Source organism: Calliphora vicina, chromosome 4 (assembly GCF_958450345.1).
Source record: "Calliphora vicina chromosome 4, idCalVici1.1, whole genome shotgun sequence".
Classification (NCBI taxonomy): Eukaryota; Metazoa; Arthropoda; class Insecta; order Diptera; family Calliphoridae; genus Calliphora; species Calliphora vicina.
This window is the reverse complement of record NC_088783.1, coordinates 107611255-107630536: the sequence shown is the minus strand read 5'-3', so window position 1 is coordinate 107630536 and position 19282 is coordinate 107611255. Positions and strand designations below refer to the sequence as shown.

At 37.3% G+C, this 19282-nt stretch overlaps 1 protein-coding gene across 1 annotated transcript in view; it reads left to right on the top strand.

Annotated features, from left to right (window-relative positions):
• The window catches only part of LOC135957289 (tetratricopeptide repeat protein 28), a 65450-nt gene extending 46410 nt beyond the window's left edge, over nucleotides 1-19040 (top strand). The window contains exons 2-6 of the mRNA XM_065508010.1: nucleotides 11109-14226; nucleotides 14311-14430; nucleotides 14517-16185; nucleotides 16244-16977; nucleotides 17038-19040. Coding sequence (XP_065364082.1) covers nucleotides 11109-14226; nucleotides 14311-14430; nucleotides 14517-16185; nucleotides 16244-16977; nucleotides 17038-19040 — 7644 coding nt within the window. The remainder of the gene's footprint in view (nucleotides 1-11108; nucleotides 14227-14310; nucleotides 14431-14516; nucleotides 16186-16243; nucleotides 16978-17037) is intronic.
• The last annotated feature ends 242 nt before the right edge of the window (nucleotides 19041-19282 follow it).

Genomic DNA, 19282 nt, shown 5'->3' with positions numbered 1-19282 from the left:
GAAGAACTGCAATGTAAGTTCTGGAGTTGGCAAGTTGTGGTCTACAGAGAGAGACAAGCCGAAAATAAGTGTTATCCACAAACTACATGATCTTCCAGTCTCGAACACACTACAACTTTACACGCCAACTGAATTTGCAGAAGCCATCAACGCAGCTAAGCAATCAAAGCATGGAATATCCATGCTGATGCTAAAACACCTAGGCCAGCGGGGAGTAGAGTACCTGACAACGGTTTTTAACCTGTCAGTAAGGATGACTGGAAAATGGGCCGAGTGATCCCATTGTTAAAACCTGGGAATATCGCGAGCGAGGCACAATCGTACAGGCCGATTTTGCTCCTGTCACCTGTAGCGATGACACTCGCAGCTCTTCTCCTCAACCAATCTCCTCAAACATCATTATCCGCCATAGTCACTCAGATTTCACAGAACTTTAATCAGCAGAGGCCTTATGAACCGACTATCCTAGTGGTACTTGACATGTCGAAGGCCTTCGACACACTCTACCAGGACATTCTGCAGTTCACAATGCCCAACAAACTGAAGAGATGCATAGTGAACTATCTGAGTGGCAGGCAGTCGAGGAGTTTAGAGACAAATGCTCAAAACCCCGTAGAGTTCAACAAGGAGTCCCTCAGGACGGGGTCCGGTCGCCGCTGCTTTTTAACTTCTACCTCTCTAAACTTTCAGGGTGTGGAGGTAATCACCTATGCGGACGTCTGCACCATTTTGGCGATACGTCACAACGTTGATGAGCTTTGCGGTTTTAAATGGTTTTCTCAACGAAATCCACAATTTCATCACTGCACGTAATCTGCAGCTATCACCAACGAAGTCATCGGCAACACCCTTCACCACCTGGACGAAGGAGGTAAAACTGAACTTAGGCATCATGGTCGACGGCGTACAAATTCCGACAGTGATCCACCCGAAAATCTAGGGTGTCAATTTTGATAGCCTTTTTACCTCCTCAGCACACGCCACTGCAATCACGCATAAACTGCGAAATAGGAACAAGGTCTTCAAAGCAATAGCTGGCAGTACTTGGGTTATGGACAAAGAAACCTTGCTAGTTACCTACAAGACGATTGGTTGGTCAGTGGTCAACTATGCTGCTCCAGTGTGGTCGCCTTCTTTGAGTGATCAAAACGCAGCCTTAAGGACCGTCACAGGCTGCCTTCAAATTACCTCCGAACACCACATTCATGAGGAAACCAAGGTTCTGCCGGTCAAGGAACACAACGTCATGTTGACGCAACAGTTCCTACTGGGATGTCATCGGAGGAGTCATCTTCAACACCACACAGTTGGAGTTTCCCCCGAGGCACATCAGACAGGACCTAAGGAAATACGTAGAGAGCATACAGAGGTATGTGCAGGATCCATTTGACAGACGCTGAGAAGATTCTGCCGCTTAAAACAAGAGTCGTTTTGGCACAACTTAGATCAGGATGGTGCAACAGACTTAATGCCTTGTGGTCCCGCATAGACCGTGCCGTCCTTAACATATGCCCAGCTTGTGGTCAGGGTCCTCATGATACCCTCCACATATTTAACTGTTCAGTCATTGTTCTACTTCCAAAGCTTTATAATAAAGAACAGGGAAACTTTCAGTTTTTCAATAAGTTTAGGTCACCAGATTAAAATTAATTTATTTTTATTTAACAAATTACTCAAATTCATTGAAAAATTCTCAACATTTTAACAACTTTAGACCAGTTAAGTAATATATTCATATTTCATGTTACTATTAAGAAGTGAATAGTGATGTGTGATATACCAATCTGACATTATTGGTGACTTTGTCACAAGGCTATGCCACCAATGCACTGGTGTAATACTGAACGTGATATCGAGATCTCGGACACTGGACATGATATAGAATGGGCATAGTTAAAGTTACAATTCTTTCTTGGGAGTAAAAAAAATGTAGAAGTTACTCATCATACTCATCGTATGTTTTCGCCATAAATTTGATCATCGTCAATACGTGTTGTTCAGTCTGAACTAAAGTGGGTCTGTGGGGGGATTAGAACTGAATTCGAACTGAACTAGAACTGAACTAGAACTGAACTGGAACTGAACTGGAACTGAACTAGAACTGAACTAGAACTGAACTAGAACTGAACTGGAACTGAACTGAACTGGAACTGAACTAGAACTAGAACTGAACTAGAACTGAACTAGAACTGAACTAGAACTGAACTAGAACTGAACTAGAACTGAACTAGAACTGAACTAGAACTGAACTAGAACTGAACTAGAACTGAACTAGAACTGAACTAGAACTGAACTAGAACTGAACTAGAACTGAACTAGAACTGAACTAGAACCTTAAGTAGTTCAGTATGAGTCTCAGAAACAGGAAATTATAGTTACATACCCTGCATCGGTCTCAAATAGTTCGAGAATCCGCATGTAAACAGCCCTTATGTCAGATATAACCAATGGTAGAGTAGTAAAGGCACTGATGAAATATATAAATGAAACAAATTATCACGAGTTAGTGACCTCAGAGTTTTTGCACTCTCGTTCATCATACGAAGGCGTTATACTTTTTACTCTTATAGAGTTATTTTCAGTAGTGGTAAGGCTATGACAACTGCCAGCGAATGTCCTGTCAAGTATTTAAGCTCATCCCAGATCTCAATAGTTGCCACATTTAAAACCGACTTAGTGAATCTCACACAACTTTATTTTGATACTTTCCAAAATGTTTCTCTAAATAATAAAACATTTGTATTATTAAACTATATGCCTGCCAAGTCAGCACAACAAAATCTGGTAACCTTTACAAAAAAATTAGTGTTGTTATTTTATTTTTTTTCGTTTATTACAACAACGAAAAAATCACATTCCTCTGCATAAAGAAATTATGGCAATTTTGAACAAAGTAATTTGCAATCTGTCGACTTTACTATATAGCAAAACTAAAAAAAAAAATTAAGCGGATGAATACAACATTTTTCTTTTGAAATCCACCCAGCCAGTCAGCCATAATGCCAGTCGGGGTTATGCTTACACAACAACAATAATAAGATCAGCAACAAACACAACAGCAACATTATAAACAAAATGGAGTTACTACAACAAAAAAATTGCAAAAATCATTTAGAATGTGTAAAGGAAAATAGGGAGATCTGTAAGTATGTAAGAATGTCTGATCACAAAGTAGAAGAAAAGGAAAAACTACTCAATATTCAAGAGATCATACACCATTTTCTAAAGGAATTGAAAATTTTAACAATAACTTTATTTTAACTGGATTCAAACTTGAGATATTTTGATTCTCTTTAGTTTATTAACATCTGTTTAAGATTATCAATATTATTTAGATTAATTTATACATATTTCTCAATTCATTTTGTAAATGGTGTGTGGCACTTCAAATGCGATGGTTTTTAATTTTGTTTTGTTTGCAACAATTTCTTAAACATAAACGTGACTCAACCTTCAACGACTGCGTTACCAAGTCCATGCGTTCCTCTGCCAACAAACTGACTTCTTTAAGCTGTGCCAAAGTCCCTACGTCTGCTTTGGCAGGCAGCAAATAATGACTCGATTGTGGCAGCAAACTTAAATTATAATATTGCCACAGCAGAGCAGCTAAGTGAAGGTAACGTACGAGTATAGTTTACAAAGAAATTCCAGGCAATACAAAAACAAAAAAAAAAGGTTTTTACAACAATAACAACACAAAATCGAAATAAAATAGCAATTTTTACAACATGACTGCATTTAACATAATTACCAGCTTCAACATACAAATCAGCCAAGTTAGCCAGTCAGCCAGCCAGCACTATAGCTAACTATAAAGTTAAAGGTCCATAAATTTATAAAGAATAATACAAGAAAAACAATTCCAAAGCTTTCTTTCTTTGGTAGAAGAAAATAAAATGTTAAAAGAGGAGTTGTAAATGCAAACAAATCTTTTGTCCATTCGTATTCAATGCCCTTAAGGAATGCGTAAAACAGATGTGCCGATTTTTTTTGTTGTTTCTGTGTTGCTCCTTCTGTTAGATTTGCTCTAGATTTAGCGATTGTATAGATCGTGCAGTTCTTGGTTTCTTTTTTTCAGCTGTGTACAGTTTTGCTTAGAGTTGCCAATTTATTGCAATATTTTCTATAAAATACTAAAGAAAATGAATTAAATTAGGCTGACATAAGAAGTGGATTTCTAAATGATCTGCCCGATCTGTAAGCCTCCGGTATTAGCCTAATAGATATGATAGGATTACAATGTCAAACTGGAATCATGTTAAGTTCAGTGCACTTTTCTCGATCTAAAAGCAACGCTTGAAACTTGCTGTTATCGAAATTCCTTCACTTTTAGTTGATCTGCTCGATCTTCAAGGAAATGGGGTACAACTCTGCCTAATCTATTAGCGACTGACGCTTTCCTAGTTGTTTTCAATGTTCAACTGTCAATGAGTAGATCATCATTAATCGAGAAAGATCTGGAAGTTTCCAGGTCGAAAACGGAATTGTCGTAGGAATGGGACTTGAATGTTACACTACCGATCGTAAGCGGCTGACGTTCACCTAATAGATTCCTTCTTTGAAATGTTAAACTGTCAGTGAGTAGGCAATCATTAATTGCCAAAGATCTGGGAGTTTTAGGCATAGAGAACATAGAGCGGAAACTCGAAAAAAACTCAAACAAAAAAATTACTCAAAAAAGTTACACATACGAGTGTTGTTTTTGTTTTCACATAGTTTTTTTTACTAATACATTCCCACCACTTAGGTTTTTGACAACTGAGTTAGGTCTTTGACAGGAGAGTTTCCGCTCTATGTGTTTTCTCTATGGTTTTATGGGCCAATCTTAAGTCTGTAGCTTCAATCGTAGGTCTGTATTTAGTCGAAAATTTGGTTCAATCTTAGGTCTGTATTTAGTCCAATATTAGCTTCAATCGTAGGTCTGTATTTTGTCGAAAATTAGCTTCAAGCTTAGGTCTGAATTTAGTACAATATTAGCTCAATCGAAGGTCTGTCTTTAGTCGAAAATTTGGTTTAATCGTGGTCTGTATTTAGTCCAATATTAGCTTCAATCGTAGGTCTGTATTTAGTTCAATATTAGCTTCAATCGTAGGTCTGTATTTAGTCCAATATTAGCTTCAATCGTAGGTCTGTATTTAGTGCAATATTAGCTACAATCATTGGTCTTTATGTAGTTCAATATTAGCTTCAATCATTGGCTTAATGTAGTTCAATATTAGCTTCAATCGTAGGTCTGTATTTAGTCGAAAATTAGCTTCAACCATTGGTCTTAATGTAGTTCAATATTAGCTTCAATCATTGGTGTTAATGTAGTTTAATATTAGCTTCAATCGTAGGTCTGTATTTAGTCGAAAATTAGCTTCAATCTTAGGTCTGTATTTAGTCGAAAATTAGCTTCAATCTTAGGTCTGTATTTAGTCCAATATTAGTTTTAATCATTGATATTTATGTAGTCCAATATTAGCTTCAATCGTAGGTCTGTATTTAGTCAAAAATTTGGTTCAATCTTAGGTCTGCATTTAGTCCAATATTAACATCAATCGAAGGTCTGTCTTTAGTCGAAAATTTGGTTCAATCGTAGGTCTGTATTAAATCCAATATTAGCTTCAATCGTAGGTCTATCTTTAGTCGAAAATTTGGTTCAATCTTAGGTCTGTATTTAGTCCAATATTAGCATCAATCGTAGGTCTGTCATTAGTCGAAAATTAGCTTCAATCGTAGGTCTGTATTTAGTCCAATATTAGCTACAATCATTGGTCTTTATGTAGTTCAATATTAGCTTCACTTATGTGGTCCAATATTAGCTTCAATAATTGGTCTTTATGTAGTTCAATATTAGCTCCAATCATTGGTCTTTATGTAGTTCAATATTAGCTTCAATCATTGGTCTTATGTGGTCCAATATTAGCTTCAATCATTGGTATTTATGTAGTTCAATATTAGCTTCATCCATTGGTCTTAATGTAGTTCAATATTAGCTTCAATCATTGGTCTTAATGTAGTTCAATATTAGCTTCAATCGTAGGTCTGTATTTAGTCGAAAATTAGCTTCAATCATTGGTCTTTATGTAGTTCAATATTTGCTACAATCATTGGTCTTTATGTAGTTCAATATTAGCTTCAATCATTGGTCTCAATGTAGTTCAATATTAGCTTCAATCGTAAGTCTGTATTTAGTCGAAAATTAGCTTCAATCATGGGTCTTTATGTAGTTCAATATTAGCTTCAATCGTAGGTCTGTATTTAGTCGAAAATTAGCTTCAATCGTAGGTCTGTATTTAGTCCAATATTAGTTTTAATCATTGACATTTATGTAGTCCAATATTAGCTTCAATCGTAGGTCTGTCATTAGTCGAAATTTTGTTCAATCGTAGGTCTTTCATTAGTCGAAAATTTGGTTCAATCGTAGGTCTGTATTTAGTCCAATATTAGTTTTAATCATTGACATTTATGTAGTCCAATATTAGCTTCAATCGTAGGTCTGTCATTAGTCGAAATTTTGTTCAATCGTAGGTCTTTCATTAGTCGAAAATTTGGTTCAATCGTAGGTCTGTATTTAGTTCAAAATTCAAAATGTAAAATTAAATATTGAATAAAGATATTAAAAAAAAAAAATAAATAAAAAAAAGTAAAAAAAAAACACTTGTATGTCCCAATGCTAATAAATATAAAGTAACGAAGCATTAGTATGAACTAACTTAATATCTTGAGAGAAATTCAGTACTTGCCTCATAGCTCAACACCAGGAGATCTGATAGAGATATCGTCGGAACTAAACCATTTCCTAAATTAACAGTTTTATCAAACTTCGTCTTTACTTTATTAAATTCAATAGCAAGTTTCCTCTAGATTATAGAAATCAAATCCCATTTTTTCCACCCTTTTATGTAACCGGCAACCATTTTCCTTCCCCATTTCCAACTTATTCTCATTTAACCAATTGTGTCGTTATTTTGTTAATACCCTCTCATTCTTGCCTCCCATCAGTCTTTCAGCAACAATCCAGCAACTACAAGTTTTATTAAGAAAAAAACTGAAAAACTTAAGAGAATAAAGCAGGCAACAAACACACAAACAAATAATAAGAAACATTTAACTTTGGAATGTTGTTTATATCACGAGTATTGTTTATTAAAGAAAAATTACATTTTCCCATTATAATAATTTAAACTTAACATACATTTTAGTAGTTTAAATGTTGTATATGCACTCGTAACGTATGTATCGTACGTAAGTATTTTTGCTGTGGCAATGCAACAAATATTGAGAGGCACAACACAACATGTTTAGTTTTTAGTGGCATCTAAATGTTCTAATACTTACTTTGTTGGAGTTGCTGTTATTGTTCGGTTCTGTTCTGGGTTCTAAAACGAGACAGACTGAAAGCCAGAGTTAAACACAGAGTTGTCCAAAAAAGGTATCGTAGAAACTGTTTGTTGTAGTTGGGGAATACAAAGTTGAGAAAAGGAATGAGGCAATATAATGTTAGGATTTAACGAAATCCCTTTAGATTTTGAATAAGAAAATAATCATCTGTAAAACATTTGTTTATTATTAGTAAAATGTTATTGCAAATGGACAATATTTTCTTTAATTTTTCTCAGAATCCCTCTGAATGTTTTCCTATTCCTTCTTTTGTTCTTTTCCGAAAAATCACTAACAGTCAGTCCTTCAATCAAATACTCAATTTCGAATCATAAAAAGAAATTGAAATAAACTCTAATCCTTCATATTTTTCTCTATAAGGAAAGGAGAATCTTTGGCACTGATTTTCCTTTTTATTTTCTTCTATTAGAAAAGAATTACTTAAACTGCTAGTACTTCAAAAGTCTTCTTTGTTTTGCATAAGTAACCAGTAATTTTACAAAGTGATTACTTTTGCTAAATTTAGACTTTAAGTAACCAATTTTATAGCTAATGATTTTCTTAAGTATTTTAAATAACTTTGGTCATAAATTTTTGCTCAAATACCGATTACTAAGTAAGAATATAAACGGTTACTCGCCTTAAATTTGATAATTTTTAAAATTTAATATCTGTTTCACAATTAGGGACAAATTTAAAGCAGTTTTACATAAGTAACGATTAATTTTGGAAGCGGTTATTTAAAATTTAAACGGTTACTCACCTAAAATTTCATAATTTCCTGAAAATTAGGTAAATAATGTAAATAAGAGTAAATTTTAAACTGTTTTACATAAGTGAAGAGTAATTTTACAAAGTGGTTACTTTTGCTTAATTTTGGTTTTAAATAACAAATTTGATCGGTAATGATTTTCTTAACTATTTTAAATAATTTTGATTACACATTTTTGATCAAATACCGATTACTAAGTAAATATATAAACGATTACTCGCCTTAAATTTCGTAATTTTTAAAATGTAATGTCTGTTTCATAATTAGGGACAAATTTAAAAAAGTTTTACACAAGTAACGATTAATTTGTGAAGTGGTTACTTTTGTACAATTTTGATTTTTGGCTAAAAATTTTATAGGCAAATGTTTTATTAATGGTTTACGAACAATTTTGGCAATAATTTTTGTTCAAATAACGATTACTACATACAAATATAAACGGTTACTTATCCAAAATTTAAAATTTTATAGAAAATATTGATTACTTAATGAAAATAAAAACTTTTAGATAAGTAATGTAAGTAAGAGATAATTTCTAACAGTTTTGCAAAGTAACCACTAATTTTACAAAGTGGTTACTTTTGCTCAATTTTGTATTTAAGTAACAAATTTTATAAATAATGCCTTTCTTAAGTATTTTAAATAATTTTGATTATACATTTTTGATCAAATACCGATTGCTAAGTAAAAATATAAACGGTTACTCGCCTTAAATTACGTAATTTTTAAAATTTAATGTCTTTTTCACAATTAGAGACATATTTAAAGCAGTTTTACATAAGTAACGATTAATTTTGGAAGCGGTTATTTAAAATTTATATGGTTACTCACCTAGAATTTCATAATTTCCTGAAAATTAGGTAAATAATGTAAATAAGAGTAAATTTTAAACTGTTTTACATAAGTCACGAGTAATTTTACAAAGTGGTTACTTTTGCTTAATTTTGGTTTTAAGTAACAAATTTTATGGGTAATGGTTTTCTTAACTATTTTAAATAATTTTGATTATACATTTTTGATCAAATACCGATTACTAAGTAGAAATATAAACGGTTACTCGCCTTAAATTCGGTAATTTTTAAAATTTAATGTCTGTTTCATAATTAGGGATAAATTTAAAGCAGTTTTACACAAGTAACGATTAATTTTTGAAGTGGTTACTTTTGTACAATTTTGATTTTTGGCTAAAAATTGTATAGGCAAATATTTTATTAATGGTTTACGAACAATTTTGGCAATAATTTTTGTTCAAATAACGATTACTACATACAAATATAAACGGTTACTTATCAAAAATTTAAAATTTTATAGAAATTATTGATTACTTAATGAAAATTAAAACTGTTAGATAAGTAATGTAAGTAAGAGATAATTTCTAACAGTTTTGCATTAGTAACCATTAATTTTATAAAGTGGTTACTTTTGCTCAATTTTGTATTTAAGTAACAAATTTTATGGGTAATGGTTTTCTTAACTATTTTAAATAATTTTGATTATACATTTTTGATCAAATACCGATTACTAAGTAAAAATATAAACGGTTACTCGCCTTAAATTTCGTAACTTTTAAAATTTAATGCCTGTTTCACAATTAGGGACAAATTTAAAGCAGTTTTACATAAGTAACGATTAATTTTGGAAGCGGTTATTTAAAATTTTAGCGGTTACTCGCCTTAAATTTCAAAATTTCTAGAAATATAATGTAAATAAGAGTAAATTTTAAACTGTTTTACATAAGTCACGAGTAATTTTACAAAGTGGTTACTTTTGCTTAATTTTGGTTTTAAGTAACAAATTTTATAGGTAATGGGTTTCTTAACTATTTTAAATAATTTTGATTATACATTTTTGATCCAATACCGATTACTAAGTAAATATATAACCGGTTACCCGTCTCAAAATTCATAATTTTTAATATTTAATGTCTGTTTCACAATTAGAGACATATTTAAAGAAGTATTACATAGGTAACGATTACTTTACGAAGTGGTTACTTTTGTGAAATTTTTTTGGCTAAAAATTTTATAGGCAAATGTTTTAGTGATGGTTTACAAACAATTTTGGCAATAATTTTTGATCAAATAACGATTCCTTAATAGAAATATAAACGGTTACTCATCAAAAATTTAAAGTTTTATAGAAAACTAATTTGCAAATTGCTTATTTTTTACCTATTACACGCATTTTGTATAATTTTGTTTTTTTTCAGGCTTTTAAACTATTTTCACTTGTAAACCTTTACTTATACCATAGTTGCCCCCAAATTGCCCACACCTGTTGTGTGCATACTTTGTTAATGTTTTTCGTTTTTCTTTATGACGAAAATAAATAACTTCAAAACGTAAAGAGGGAGGCGGCAAGAGCAAAACAGAATGAAGAGAAAAAATTATAAGAAAAAATATTTTTGATTAAGATTGAATGTCTTTAAAGATAAGCTTTTTGAATAATTGTAGTGTTGTGGTGCACTTAAAACACTAGATTGATTACTTAGATACTTTATGTTGCAAGTAACTTTATATAAATACTTACTTGTATATAGAAGACTACATTCACACATCTACAATTTTATAAAATATATAGTTAAGAAAAAAATTCCTTCAATTATTTTGATATTTTATCTAATAAATGGATTTTAAACAACCAGCCAGGTTTAATCATTTGAAAAGATTTTCAAATAACAATGAAATTAGTTAGTGAAATTATGGTGATTTAAAGATATAACAATTACTTAAGAATAATTTATCGTAACTCTTTAAGGGATCTTGCCTTTGGAAGTATAGAAAATTTAACAAAAAAAATACTATTTTTATTGCTCTTCTGCATGAGAAAAAGTATTTAAGACATATTTGTATTTATAGATCTTGATAAAAAAAATACATTAATTATGTTTATATCTCATGTCTACTTATCACTCTCACTCACTTCAAAAATATTTAAAATACTAAGGATCTCTCTCTCTTTGTCCTTCCAGAATGAACCCGAGTGCAATCCTGAACTCACTGCTGCCAATCGCGCTTTGTTCTTGGAAAAAGTACGTCAATCAAATGCCGCCTGCCAGAGTGGAGACTTTGGTACTGCGGTACTACTCTACACAGATGCTTTGCAACTGGATCCCGGCAATTATATACTTTACAGTAATCGTTCGGCGGCACGTTTAAAACATGGCCAATTTGCTTTGGCCTTGCAAGATGCCACCAAAGCCCGTGAACTTTGTCCCCAATGGCCTAAAGCCTACTTCAGACAAGGAGTGGCTCTACAATGTCTGGGCCGCTATGGCGAAGCTTTAGCTTCCTTTGCTGCTGGCCTGGGGCAAGACCCCCAAAACAAACAACTGCTGGCAGGTCTTTTGGAGGCCTCTATTAAAAGTCCTTTAAGACATGCTTTAGAGCCCACTTTACAGCAATTACGTGCCATGAATTTAGATCAATCACCCTTTGTGGTCATATCTGTGGTGGGTCAAGAACTATTACAGGCCGGGCAATATCACTCAGCCGTTACAGTATTAGAGGCAGCTTTGCGCATTGGCTCCTGTTCTTTGAAGCTAAGAGGTTCGGTATTTAGTGCCTTGAGTTCAGCTCACTGGGCTTTAAATCAACTGGATAAGGCCATAGGTTACATGCAACAGGATTTGGCGGTGGCCAAGAGTCTGGGAGATACTGCGGGAGAATGTCGAGCCCATGGCAATTTGGGTTCAGCCTATTTTAGCCAGGGCTCGTTTAAGGAGGCCTTAACCGCCCACCGTTATCAATTGGTATTGGCTATGAAGTGTAAAGATACCCAGGCCGCTGCTGCTGCTCTTACTTCTTTGGGCCATGTCTACACCGCCATAGGCGATTATCCCAATGCCTTGGCCAGCCATAAGCAGTGTGTTCAACTGGTTAAACAAATAGGTGATCGTTTGCAGGAGGCCCGAGAAATAGGCAATGTGGGTGCGGTTTACTTGGCCATGGGAGAATTTGATTCGGCTGTTGACTGTCATACCCAGCATTTGAGATTGGCGCGCAAACTAGGCAACCAGGTGGAGGAAGCCAGAGCTTATTCCAATCTAGGCTCTAGTCATCATTACCGGCGTAATTTTGCCCAAGCCATGACGTTTCACGAGCAAGTCTTGAGAATTTCCCAACAACTAGGAGATCGTAATATAGAGGCCCGAGCTTATGCTGGTTTGGGTCATGCAGCTCGTTGTGCCGCCGACTTTGTACAGGCCAAGAAATGGCATGAAAAACAATTGGAAATGGCTTTGGCGGCACGTGACAAAATCGGTGAAGGAAGAGCCTGTTCCAATCTGGGTATAGTTTACCAATTGCTGGGAGAACATGATGCCGCCTTGAAATTGCATCAGGCTCATCTTACCATAGCCAGGCAGCTGCATGATCGTGCTGGCATGGGTAGAGCTTATGGTAATATAGGAAATGCCTACTCTTCAGCTGGCTTATACGAGGCCGCCATCAAATACCACAAACAGGAATTGACCATTAGTAAGGAAGTTAATGATCGCAGTGCCGAGGCTTCTACCCATGGTAATTTGGCAGTGGCTTATCAAGCTTTAGGTGCCCATGACATGGCTTTAATACACTATAGAGCTCATTTGAACATAGCCAGGGAGCTGAAGGATACACAAGGCGAAGCTTGTGCTTTATTGAATTTGGGCAACTGTTTAAGTTCCAGACAAGAATTTGCCCAGGCTGTGCCCTATTATGAACAGTATTTAATGTTATCCCAAGAACTGGGAGATGTGGCGGCCGAAGGTAAGGCCTGTCACTTTTTGGGCTATGCCCACTATTGCATTGGCAATTACAGAGAAGCCGTCAGATACTACGATCAAGATTTAGCTTTGGCCAAAGATTTGCAAGATAAAATGAATATGGGTAGAGCTTATTGTAATCTGGGACTGGCCCATTTAGCCCTGGGTAACAACCAGGCAGCCTTAGAGTGTCAAAAATACTTTTTAGCCGTGGCCCATATGACCAACCATTTGTCGGGCAAGTTCCGTGCTTTAGGCAACATAGGCGATATACTTATCAGAACCGCCGAGATAGAGGAGGCGGCCAAAATGTATCAACGTCAACTAACTTTGGCCCGGCAGGCCCGTGAAAGATCTATGGAAGCAGCAGCCTGTGGTGCTTTGGGTTTGGCTCATCGTTTGATTAAGAAATATGACAAAGCTTTGGGTTATCATACACAAGAATTGACCTTAAGACAGGAAATGTCTGATTTGAAAGGAGAATGCAAAGCTCATGGCCATTTGGGAGCAGTGCATATGGCTTTATGCAACTATACCCATGCGGTTAAGTGCTATCAAGAGCAATTGGAAAGGGCCCAAGAGTTACAAGATTCGGCCATAGAGGCTCAGGCTTATGGTAATTTGGGTATAGCCAAACTAAATATGGGTCATTATGAAGATGCCATAGGCTATTTGGAACAACAGTTGGGTACTTTGGAGCGTGTGAATCTACCCACAACACAACATGATCGTGCCCGAGCTTTGGGACATTTGGGTGATTGTTATGATGCCTTGGGTGATTATGAGGAGGGCATTAAGTGTCATGAACGTCATTTACAATTGGCCACTTCGTTGCAAAGTTTTCGTGACCAAGAACGGGCTTATCGTGGCTTGGGCCACAGTCATCGAGCTTTGGGTAATTTACAAGAAGCTTTAGTGTGTCTAGAGAAACGATTGGTGGTGGCCCATGAATTGGGTAGTCCAGAAGTGAAAGCGGTTTCCTATGGTGACCTGGGTAATATACATTGTGCCTTGGGCAATCACGAACAGGCGGTAAATTGTCTGGAACATCAGCAGGAAATAGCCAGAGAATTGGGAGATAGAATGCTGGTATCCGATGCCACCAGTGCTTTGGGTAATGTCTATCAACGCATGGGCGATAATGATGGGGCCTTGAAATTGCATAAAATGGATTTGGAAATGGGTGAACATTTGGGAAATGCCTTTATGCAGGCCAGAGCCTGTGGTAATTTGGGTGCAGTATATGAAGCCATACGTTCCTATGTGGATGCGGTGAAGTTTTATGAGAAACAATTGGCGTTAACCTCGGATAGATTGAGTAAAACTTATGCTTGCGGTTCATTGGGTATGTTAATGTTTAACTCTCATTATTCAGGAGTAAGTGTTCTTTTAAACTGAAAGATTTCTAAATGAATTTGTTTTTTTACAGGACGAGTATTTCATCAAATGGGTCAACATGCCCAGGCCATTAACTATTTGAAACAGGGCTTGAGTATAGCACAATCAATTAATAAATCGGAAGAGGAGGCCAAAATAAGACATCAATTGGGTAAGTGTTTGCACATAAAGGAAACAGATCAATAATTCAGTTCAGATTTAATAACATAATAATATTTGTATTAATTTTCCTTTCAGGTCTTGCCTTAAGAGCTTCCGGTGATAATGAAGGTGCTAAACTACAAATGGAAACTGCCGCCCAGCTGTTGGAATCGGTACGCTACGATCAACGCAGTCCCGAGGCCCGCAGCAGTCTGTTCGATTTGCAAACCTCTTGCTATCACATTTTACAGCAAATCTTTGTGGCCATGCAACGCAACGAAGATGCTTTAGTTGCGGCAGAACGTTGTAAGGCCCGCTCCATGCCCGATACTAATAGTATTTCCCGCAAAACCATGATGACTTGCAGTGAAAGTATCTACGACATTGTGAATCGTACCAAAACCAATGTTTTATACTATAGCTTGGCGGGTGATGAGTTGTATGCCTGGTTTTTACAGCCCCAAAAGGGCATTGTACGTTTTCATTCCATCAAAATTAGTGAGGAGTCTTTGAAAATGTCCACCGAAAAGTTGGCCGAACATGCCAAGGATACGGAGGATAAAGAAAGTCTTTTGGAGCGTTACATTAATATGGTGCGTGATAATTTGGGTGTTAATTCGGATTCGGTGTTGCACGAAGGTGATGGCAGTGGCTGGCGTTCTAGTTCGGAGAATCTATTGGATGATTTCTCCAATGAAAGATCGGGTTTTCTGCGCATGGTTAATCGTAATCATTTAATGAACTCCTCCAACTATTCCCTAAGTTCCTTATTCAGTTTGGGTTCTGTGGGTGGTTCGGTGGCCAGTTTGCAAGGTTCTACTAGATCCATAGGCAGTTTACAAGGCTCCTCACGTTCTCGTCGTGCTCCCATGCTGCCCGCTTGGCAGGGTCCTTCTTGTCTCCACACTTTATTCAACATTTTATTGTCTCCTTTTGATGATCTGCTGCCCACAGGGGGAGCTGTGTCCAGACAGGGCCGCAAAGAGTTGATTTTGGTTTTAGATAATGAATTGTATTTGGTGCCTTTCGCCATTTTACGTAGTGCCAAAGAGGATGGTGAATATTTGTCCGAAAGATGTTCCCTAATCACAGTGCCCTCCCTGCAGTCCTTAAGAATGAAGAGTAAAATGTTGCGTTCCCGCGAATTGGCGGAAAATCTTAATACAGCCTTAGTGGTGGGGGGACCACGTATACCCTCCACCTTGTCCGAGACTTGGGGATGGTCAGAGTCCCCAGCTTCTTTGCAAGAAGCAGCCATGGTGGCTGACATGTTGCAAGCCAAAACCCTGGCGGGCTGTAATGCCACAAAGGAAGCGGTGGTCTCCGAGCTACCATCGGCTGAATGTGTACACTTTGCTGCCAATCTAAGCTGGAAAATGGGTGCAGTGGTATTAAGTCCGGGCGATGTTGTGGACTCTCAATCGCAAAAACGTTTCTATCAGTCTTCAAATGCTGAAAACTCCGCAGAACAAGATGAGACACCCGAGTTGTCGGGAGGCAATATGGAATTGCCACAATTATCCGATTTCATTTTATCTTCAACAGACGTTTTAAATATGAAACTTAATGCAAAATTGGTGGTTTTAAGTTCCTATCATTCCATAGAGCCTATAACAGGTACGGGAGTAGCTAATTTGGCGGGTAGTTGGTTATGTGCAGGAGCTGGTGCTGTATTAATATCTTTATGGCCAGTACCAGAGACAGCAGCCAAGATTTTGTTAAGGGCCTTCTATTCGGCCTTATTGCAAGGTGTAAGAGCAGCCAGGTTTGTTTTTAGGTCTAAAGAAAGGTTTCTATAATTTTAATCTTCTTTTAATTTGCAGAGCTTTGGCAGAGGCCATGCAAACGGTGCAGCATACCAAACATTTTGCCCACCCCGCCAACTGGGCTGGTTTCCTGCTTATAGGCGGCAATGTGCGGCTTTCCAACAAGGTGGCTCTAATGGGCCATGCTTTATGTGAACTCATGCGTACTCCCGATAAATGTCGTGATGCTTTGCGTGTTTGTTTGCATTTGGTGGAGAAAAGTTTACAACGGATACATCGTGGTCAAAAGAATGCCATGTATACTACACAAAAGAGTATAGAGAATAAAGCGGGTCCTGTGGGAGGCTGGAAAGATTTACTGATGGCAGTTGGTTTCCGTTTTGAACCAGCCGCCAATGGCATACCCTCCAGTGTTTTCTTCCCGCAAGCCGATCCAGAAGATCGTCTTTCCCAATGTTCGGCCAGTTTGCAGGCATTGTTGGCTCTAACACCCTTGACCTTGCAGGCTTTAGCCAAACTTGTTAATAGCTCGGATGTGGCTGATGATATTATAGCTGTCGTACGCAATGTATTGACTCAGTATCCTCCCAAAGGTAGTCCCGAAATAGAAGCCTCCATAGAGATACCATTATCGGTTAGATTGTGGCGCGTGGCTGGATGCCATGAACTATTGGCTTCTGTGGGTTTTGATCTCACCGAAGTGGGTCAAGATCAGGTGACTTTGAGGACCGGCAAACAGGCCAATCGCAGAACCTGTCAGTTTGTGTTGCAGGCTCTCTTAGCTTTATTTGGTAAGTTTTGGAAGAGTTGTGTTTAAATCAAAAATATATTAATCTTATTTTCTTTCACAGACACCCAAGAGGCCCCCAAAACTTTAGGCTTAGACCCTTCCAGCAGCTGTGAATCCTTGATAGAGGAAACTACAGCCGATATTACTTTAACAAATGCCACCTCTACTTTGCCGGCTTTGACTTCCACGCCCCATCAGAATTTGGCCTTAGACACTACGAAATCCTTAAATATGGGCTTGACTTTGCCACCGCTGCCCATAAATCGTTCTCGCTTGATTAGCAACGGCAGTGGAGCCTTTATATCCTATGTACGTCGCCGCGGAGAACCAGATGGTGGCAGAACAGATAACGAGTCCACTCCAGCCAGTGCTTCTAGTAGTACTGGCGTATTATATCCCACTTTGGATTCCAGTTTAAATAATACCACTGACAGTGAACTTTCAGATGGTTATATATCTCAATCACATATAACCAAAACGAATGCTTGTCGTTTGGGACCCTCTACCCTAAGAGGTCCTATAAGAGTTTCCAGACCAGGCGGTGGAGGAGAAAGTGATGCTGCTTTTACGCCCAGTCCGCCAGTGACAAATCAAAATCCTGTAGATCCTAATGTTTCGCTGGCTTTGGCTCATCAGACTAGAATAAGGAATTTGTATTCCAGCAGTGGCATGGGTTACTTGGGAGACAATGTTATACCCGAAATGTCAGCTGTGCCAGCCAATACCAACAACAGAAGGCCGGATAGTTCTAGTTCGGCTAGTTCCACCACAGATTGGGAGGGTTCTGGTCATGCCACAGTATTACGCAGAGGAGGTCTTATGCCTCCCTTGCCGCCACCACGACAAAATCTGCCTTTGGTGGATAGCTTAAGACCTTTAGCACCCATGGCTCCGGTATACAATAATTTGGGACAATCGGTGGGTCCTAATTTACCCACAGCAACCACTGGAACTCTAGACTCCAATAGCAGTGAATCGGACTTTGAAAGAGGCTTAAAGGTGGGACAAATGTCTCATTTCCGTTTGAAACCCAAAATCAAACTGGGAAGCGCCCAAACTTCGGTGGCAGCCAGAGTAAACAAAGAACATGCTCTGTTCATGGATCGTTTAAGTGTAAGAACTGAGGTCAATACTTTGGCCACAGCAAATGCTGTTGCTACAGCCTCTACAGTGGCCACAAATAATACGGCGGGCAGTAGAAAACCCATTAATATACCCGAAGATGAAGACAATGCTTTAGTGTTTAATGCTTCTAACTTATACTTTTCACAAGCTGACAATGATCTTTTGCAAGAAGCTAAAAAGGATTTAAGTACAGCCAATGCAAATAGCATTGCCAACCCTAGTAGTATTAACACACAAGGAGCTGTGGCCAAGGAAGCGGTCAAGACCAACCAAAAAACCATACAAGATTCCATAATGCGTCACATGAATAGAGAAATGACCCCCACCATTTCAGAGGTATATCACGAACGCAATTTGGGCCTGGGTCTAGCACCGCCTCTATCAAAACTATTGCTTAGCAAAAACTATGATGAAACGGAAACTTGTAAGGCCACACCAGCCGCCAGCAATGCTTTAAAGTCATTAGTGGATGCTGTCAGTGAAATGGAGTTAAGCGGAGCTTCCTCTACCTCCTCGGTTAGTACGGCCAATACCAAGACTCTCAACACTCAATGTTCTGCAAATAACACAGCACCCAAAGAAGTCTGTTCGATTTGTGGCGAACCGGCTGATATTATATGTCGCTGCAAGGCGGCCACCGTACAAAAGAAATCCAATTTGAAACCCTGGCTCAGCAATGTACCCTCGAGTATTGTCAAGGCCAGTGATCTAACAACGGCCGATAATTTGGAGAGACAGCACAAAATACGCACCAGTGTTACCAGTAATATAACCAATTTGAAACGGGCTCCCAGTCCTTTTAACGAATTCTGTCGCCGTGATGAGGGTGATGGCCGATCGGTGGCAGATTCCCAGTGCAGTAGTAATTATAAGAATATAACGGCTTTAAAGAATGATGCAAGCCAGCAGGCTAATAATATTGTGAATAGGAAGGCATAAATAAGGGGAAAGCTGGGATAGAAATTTAAACATCAAAGGAGAAAGGTGACACTTCTGTGTGATCTTTGAAGTTAGGAGGAGATATTGAAAAGAGAATGTATTTAGCAAATAAATATTGTGTAAATATAGGAAAAGAGATTTATTGAAGGAGGATCAATAATTAAAATATTTTAAATTAAATAAGAATTTAAACCATTAATAAATATATAGAACTGAAAAAAATTCTAATCTAATCCTTCCCA